The sequence below is a fragment of the Leguminivora glycinivorella genome, chromosome 9 (genome assembly GCF_023078275.1).
Source record: "Leguminivora glycinivorella isolate SPB_JAAS2020 chromosome 9, LegGlyc_1.1, whole genome shotgun sequence".
NCBI lineage: Eukaryota > Metazoa > Arthropoda > Insecta > Lepidoptera > Tortricidae > Leguminivora > Leguminivora glycinivorella.
This window is the reverse complement of record NC_062979.1, coordinates 10,019,354-10,026,755: the sequence shown is the minus strand read 5'-3', so window position 1 is coordinate 10,026,755 and position 7,402 is coordinate 10,019,354. Positions and strand designations below refer to the sequence as shown.

General features: G+C 37.4%; 1 protein-coding gene across 3 annotated transcripts; it reads left to right on the top strand.

The window, feature by feature from the left end:
- The first annotated feature begins 2,508 nt into the window (after positions 1 to 2,508).
- LOC125229741 (organic cation transporter protein-like) lies at positions 2,509 to 6,530 on the top strand. Of its 3 annotated transcripts, none has more exons than XM_048134671.1 (4): positions 2,509 to 2,787; positions 3,363 to 3,719; positions 4,958 to 5,365; positions 5,440 to 6,530. In XM_048134671.1, the coding sequence occupies exons 2-4, from the start codon at positions 3,370 to 3,372 to the stop codon at positions 6,164 to 6,166; spliced, it is 1,485 nt and encodes a 494-aa protein (XP_047990628.1). In that variant the 5' UTR covers positions 2,509 to 2,787; positions 3,363 to 3,369; the 3' UTR covers positions 6,167 to 6,530. The 3 variants fall into 3 exon arrangements, with proteins under 3 accessions (XP_047990628.1, XP_047990627.1, XP_047990629.1); XM_048134670.1 differs by lacking the exon at positions 2,509 to 2,787 and adding an exon at positions 2,850 to 3,085; XM_048134672.1 differs by lacking the exon at positions 2,509 to 2,787 and adding an exon at positions 3,223 to 3,283.
- Positions 6,531 to 7,402: the final 872 nt, after the last annotated feature.

Here is a 7,402-nt window from a genome sequence, read left to right as displayed (position 1 = left end):
GAGAAGTGGTTCGTTTAGTTCCTACTTACTTTTTAACCGACTTCAAAAAAGGAGGAGGTTCTCAATTCGACTGAATGTTTTTTTTTTTTTTTTTTTTTGTATGTATGTTCCTCGATATCTCCGAGAATTGTGGACCGATTTTCAAATTTTTTTTTTTGATCGAACGGGTATAACCCCGAGATGGTCCCATTGGCACCAAGTCAGGGTCTGATGATGGGATCCTGGAGAAATCGAGGGAACTCTTCAAATGTTATAGGCACATGTAATGTTTTTAGTGTATTTTTCAAAGGTAAACCAGTATTTACGCCTGATGGTAATAATTTTATGTGGCTGAGCTGATGATGGAAGGTCAACTCCTCAATGGTTAGGAGTTAAAGGATAATTCTTTCACTAGTGTACATGTATTCGGACTGATACGTATAATATCAATAGGAACCACTAAAAATCAACAAATAAATAAACTTTTTAACAAAAAATAAAACCGCCTTCAAAAATAAGCGCGTTACAAAACACGGAGAAACTAAAAAGCAAAAAATAATAAACCTTTGAATTCAGATTTCTTATCGTATTGCAATAATCTAAACATCCAAATTATAAACAAATCAATTATTTTTGGAGTCGGTGCCAGCCTGCGTATGGTTGGGTGGGGCAAACAGGCAATAGCAAGGCGACGAACAGGTCTGGTACCGACTGCAAAAATAATTGATTTGTTTATAATTTGGATGTTTAGATTATTGCAATACGATAAGAAATCTGAATTCAAAGGTTTATTATTTTTTGCTTTTTAGTTTCTCCGTGTTTTGTAACGCGCTTATTTTTGAAGGCGGTTTTATTTTTTGTTAATCTTCATTCTTAATTTATTCAGTACTACATATCTTCTAGTCTGCACTATAGTTCACAAAGTATAGTAGGTACGAGTGCATTACTTGTCATGTCGAAATTTTATATGTACCTCTACTGTAAAACTTCGTACGATACAATACGACGTGCGAAGAGGAGATTTGTAACTCGTGTCGATTTTAAAACTTTCTGGACTTGTATCGTAATACCCTACTATATAACTACCTAATTCGCAACTCGAGTCTATTTAAAACACTCTATTTGTTCGTGTTTTAATTTCCTGACTCCGTACCTGTAACCTAATATTGTAGTACCTACCTATCAAATCCAGCTGGCAATATTCACCACCTCAACGCTCACACTAAATTGTACAGAATCAATGTGTAAAGGTAAACCAGTTTATGTTGAGGTAGTGCCATTGTTGCAGAAGTTGGTAATGTTGGTATGTCCCTGAAACACGACATTACATTTTATGTCAGCGAATACTATGTGGGAGCACCCTTATAGAAAACATATAATAATACCTCAATCTGAGTGCATGACAATGTACTATTCCTATCCTATCTATAGTAATACCTACTGTCTCAAAATTGATAAGTATAAGTACAGAGTCAAGTGCAATCTAGAGACAGCCTCACTCGGTCAGCAGAGATAATAGAAAGGAACGCGCCTCTTTATAAGTCGATGTCCGAGATGTGGTAAATTCTGTCTCAAAATTGAACACTGCAACTAGATTGACAGCCTCACTCGGTCAACCAGAGCCCGTTTAATAAAGAAAATAAAGTGATGGTTAAATTTGCAAATAACACTAGTGATTGTGCCTACAACCTGCACTTACAAATAGTGCGATAGGGACGGCCTGCTATTTTATCGTCTATCGCGCGACCATGCTTCCCCTGGGCTCATAAAAATATAACTTCATAACAAGGACCATATATTATAATACCGAGACAGACAAAGCCCATACAAAAAAGAATACCCCTGAAATGTATGGGCCTTTTAGGCTTAAAACTAGATGGCGCTGTTTCGCAGCCTACAAGTGGCCAAAATCATATTTTCCAATGACATGCTTCTTTATTAAAATATCATGATATCACGTAGATACACATTTTGAAAAAAAAATTGTAGGCATCATCAGTGCAGTTATGATAGTATTTAATAGATGGCGCTAAAAAATGGAGGCACGATTCTTAGTATGAAGATTGTAATAAATCCTTGCTACATAATAACAAAGTTTTACAGTCGTCACCGCTCATGTATCCCTGCAAGCATTCGAGTAGAGTAGGTAGGTATGCTGCTCACAGACCCTCCTTGTCTGAATTGATATAATTGAATTCGAGTTAATCTGAAATACCAACAACTCACAGTCAAAAATGAGACTGCACATATATAAGATGATTAGTGATTATCACTCGACACTTACTTAAGCACCTAATACCTAACTAAGACACGTGAGGTATTAATTACGCTATTCCATACACAAACCACAAATTATATTATTACTAACAAATAGACATACATAGGTATATCTCTATTTACTTGTATACGTTACGTACATGATGCATCAAACACCTTTTATATGGTCAGATTACATTTAAGTATAGGTAGGTACAATAATTATAATCTGAAGTAGATTGTAAAGTTGGAGTGCACTCAGTACATTTGGCATTCAACCATCAATACGAGCGAGTCGCATAGTAAATAAAAACATTATTTACCAACAACATTTAGATTTTCATAAACTAGTTTTTCTTAGTAAATCCTTTCTTCTCTCAATACTTAAGTGAACTATGCATTTACCAAGTTATAATATAATACCCTACTCGACATTTATTTTATTTTACTAAAGTCTTAATGGCGCGCGGCCGCTCGTGGTCAGCAAAGGGTGCGTGATGCGCCGTAATTCTCCTTGGTTACTGGAGGGGGACTATCCCACAACATTTCGTGGTAAGCATACGTATACCTGAGCCGTACTATAATGAATGATACATTCTTCCATTCCGTCGTCTCGATGCTCGATAACAGTGTGCAGTGGGTCGGGCGAAGACGGTTGTTAGTTCGCTTCGCTTAACTATTTATCGCAATCGCGAACCCAGAATAAAAATATTCAGTTCTTTTCTACATAGCATACTTTTTGTATCACACGTGTTCCAAACCGTTGACGCATATGGAAAAACTTTGGTTAAAAATATTCAACTGTACCATAGTACAAACATTAAAAATAAATCATACTTAGGAAGTTTCAGTAAGTATTTTGCCATGTGTTTATTTAACGTGTATCACAGTGATGTTATTGTGTAGGCAAAGTGTTTTTGTGCGAACGATATTTTAATGGGACATTGAAAACCACATTTATAAAACGTAACGTAAATTAACAATTTCAGTTTGTATCCAAACCTTGTTCAATGACGAACTCTGTCGTTTTTACATATCAAAAGACCGTGTAATTACCTCCAAAATAATACCGTATTGTTGACTTTAAATTGCTGTAGTTATTTAAATGTATAATATTTAAATTTCAGCTGAAAAATGTCGTTCACCGAGGACCGCATTGAGCAAATTATTGGCAGATTTGGCAAATACCAAGTGTGGATATTATTTCTGGTGACTCTGGGACGGTATCCCGCCGAATTCCAGCTCGTGAACGTGGTGTTCATAGTTCCTGGCGTGGAGTTCGTGTGTAAAGACGCAGACGCCTTCAACGTGACCAACCACTGCCCTTGCCAACAACCGGAGTATGAACAGAGCACCATCCTCAGCTCGGTGACGACCGAATGGAACCTCATATGCAACAGGAGCCACCTCGCGAGTTTAGCGCAGTCTATACTCCAGATTGGTATTCTGGCTGGTAGTTTGGCATTTGGACACATTTCTGACAGGTTAGTTGAAATAGTTATTCGGAAACACGTGTTTTGTTATACAAGGGGGCAAAGTTGTATTTTAACGCCGAGTGTGGAATTCAAACCACACAAGGGGGCAAAAAACGCCGACGAGCAAGTGAAAGGATTCTATAGTTGAACCACGAGCGAAGCGAGTGGTTCGAGAATAGAATCCTGAACTTGCGAGTTTTTTAACACACGAGAAGTAAAATACATTTGCGCCCGAGTGTAACACAAAACTTTTCCCCTCACTATAGCGAGGAAACTACAACGCAAAAAATGCGTTTATCACTGCTTCCAGTAGTTTCACAGGTGGTAAATCATCTTTATTACTAGATTCACCTACTTTTATCAATTTTAAAGCAGTTATTTTGACTTTATTCAAGGCCAAATTACTTTACCCACTAGTGGATAAAATGCGTTTTTACCCGCTGGTATTAAACGACAAAACACGTGTTTCCGAGCTAGTGAGGGGAAAAATACTATTCTTATCCAGTATCTATATGGTATTGAGTGCTTAATGCTTATTGCAAGAAAAAGGTATATCGATTGTTCTGTTCGGCCTTGTATTTATAAACGCATATTTTCATGTTCATGGTCTAACCCTGCACATTCTATCAATCAATAATCATTAGGTATTATGTACATATATTATGGAACTCAGGCAGATTAGTAAATAAGTACTAAATACCATAAGATATGTATTTTATCTAAATAGCTACGTAAATACTTGTAGGTACTAGGCCTTTCACAGCAACTAAGTAAGATCATTTATAAGTAAATAACTAAGTACTTATTGTATATTCGCAATTGCGTCAAACTAAAGATAGTCTTCATCTGTATTCTGATATCAATTACCTATTTAAAATAATTTACCCGTAACATAATTGGAAAAAATATATAAAAATTGCGCGTTAGCACTTAGGTCCTTGTCATCTTAACTTTTCTTGCCAGAGTCTTCTTATTGCTGGCTCCACATAAGTTATCATATGTAATGAAACTATGGCTTTTACTTTATAAAATATATAATAGCCTCTAAGTTGACCTGAAGAATGTCTATTTAATATCTCCATTGACCGTCCAAAGTGAGTCCAAACCAATCGAACCTAACCCTGACTTTTAACTTGATTTACATAACATCATAAATATAGACAATATTATGCAAGATTATAATTCATTAAGAGAAAGTAATTTATTATATAATGGCCGTCTTAATATGTTAACAAATATTTTTTTAGATACGGACGTAAAATCGCTGTCGTGCTTGCACTGTTTCTTGAAGCAGTATTTGTCACACTTTCAGCGTTTGTGACCGATTACTGGATGTTCATGGTCAGCCGGTTCTTGATCGGCACAGCGCTCGGCGGGACCATGCTCTGCTGTTTTGTGCTCCTGGTTGAGCTGAGCGGGCGCACGATGAGGCCCTACATCATGGGGCTGTGCGAGGTTCCCTACGTGTCGGGGTACGTGGCGCTGCCGATAATAGCGTACTTCGTGAGGGAATGGCGGCCCCTGCAGCTGGTGACGGGCGCGCCCTGGTTGCTCACGCTCGCCTTCTACTGGATGCTGCCGGAGTCTCCCCGCTGGCTCATTACCGTCGGAAGGAAAAAGGAAGCCATAGAACTTCTTACTTATATAGCCAAAAAGTAAGCAATCAAAAATAAGTTCATGAATAAGTAGTTTAATTTGAAAACAAAATTAATGAGTCGTTCTATTTCAGAAACAATCGCCCGACTGACAATATCGAAACCATTGTTAATGAAGTGGAGAAGGAATCAATGTCGACAAATGAGAATAAACATGGCAGTTACATCGACCTCTTCAAAACCCCAAAGATCAGAAAATACACTATAATTTCTGCGTTAGTCTGGATGTGCTGCTCCCACACCTTTTTCGGGATAAACCAGTACGTGGGTTATCTTCAGGGCAATCTGTACGTAAACGTGATAGTGACAGCCGCCAGTAACGCCCCTGGAGTGATCATAGTAGTGATTGCTACAGTGTACTTCAAAAGAAGAGCGACTCTCATAGCGAGCTTCGCTATCGCTGGAGCATCGTTTGTAGTTTTCGTCTTAGTCCCGAGCCACTTACAGTGGGTCACCCTAATGTTTGCCATCATTGGCCAAATGGGTGTTTACACTGCGTTCATGCAAATATACATGTATTCATCGGAAATGTTTCCTACTGTAGTGAGAAACTCTGCACTGGGTTTCTCATCAGTATTCGCCAGACTTGGTGGATTCATAGCGCCATATGTGGTCAATATTGGCATAGAATGGGCGTCAATACTCATATTCAGTGCAGCGGCATTTGGAGCAGCGATCTTGTGTTGCTTCTTCCCAGAAACTAAAGGAGTTGTTTTGTCGAACGCAATAGATCAGGTGGAAGACAAAGACAAAAGCTCAACTGAAAAAATGTATCTTGCACCTCCATCACCAAATACGTAATATCTGATTACTCATAGTTAGCATAATAAATTATCAACGTAAGTATAATTTGACTTTAATCTCATATCATTTTATTGTGTGCCACCAAACCACCACACCATGCACATAACCTTAATATGAATGTAGGCTACAGTCGAGTTCGTCTACATCTACACATTTCGCTAAGATATTTTTGCTCTCGCAAGTGTGTAAATGTGAACGAACCCGACTGTCTATTGTACTTGGATACCCGCATATTCCTTCCAAGCGATTGAAATCAATTGTAAAGAATGAGGCGATTGTTATCATGCCAGTGATACCGGGAACTGGAATGATGCTTCAACTGGTTCTCTGTATGCCGACATTGCCGACGCTACGTTTTGTTTTATCACCTAAAGTGCAATCTCAGAAATTCAGGATAAAAACAGAATAAGCCTTTCTTTGATTATACGCAGAGGAACAAAGGAGGCAAATTTGTACGCTTTTCCAACAAACTCTGAGAAAGCAAAGGTTACCAGAAATTCGGGTAAGCTTAAAGTTTCTTCCTGTAGACTAGTAAAAACGAAAAAGTCCTTCTTGGGAAACTGTACAAAGTTCTACAATAAAATTCCACTAGAAATTTGTAATCTTACCGACGCAAAGTTTAAAGCCGTTGTAAAAGGGGCGCTCATTGCTAGGGCATACTATAAAGTTAAGGACTATATCACAGACCGGGATATATGGAAAATGTACTTAAGTGACAAACCAAAATAATGTATTTTGCTTTATATGCATAATTATTTAATTTAAATTGTATTTTCAGTTAGGATAATTCAGTGAGGCACACAAACAGGCGAATGTGATATCTAATTTTAGTGCCTTTGTAATCTTAAAATACGTAAGTAATAATAGAAATGATGATGTATACTCCTAAATAGTAGGTACAATCTTTGGCATTTTATGAGAATTCACAGAATATAATTTACCTACTTACAAGACTTTTCTTAATTTACATTACAAATATTTTAATACTTAGGTAGGTACCTAACGAAACTAGCTAGATTGATACCAAACTAAGTTGGCAGCAAGTTCCATAACGCCGCCGTTTTTATACAAATTTTAAAGTATAAGGTAACGGACCCAATTATGGACAGTTTAAGAAAAATTTCCACCTATTTTTGATATTTCACTCATAAATGTAAAAATTCTACCGCTAAGCTTGTTAATATTGAATGTCCTATCCTTCTTTTACATTTCAAGCGTATTGCAGAATGGATA

Bases quoted from the DNA above. Each gene is read 5' to 3' on its own strand.
- LOC125229741 (XM_048134671.1), top strand. From the start codon at position 3,370: ATGTCGTTCACCGAGGACCGCATTGAGCAAATTATTGGCAGATTTGGC. The intron at 3,720-4,957 runs GTTAGTTGAAAT...ATATTTTTTTAG, and splicing joins TTTGGACACATTTCTGACAG to ATACGGACGTAAAATCGCTG. The intron at 5,366-5,439 runs GTAAGCAATCAA...GTTCTATTTCAG, and splicing joins CTTACTTATATAGCCAAAAA to AAACAATCGCCCGACTGACA.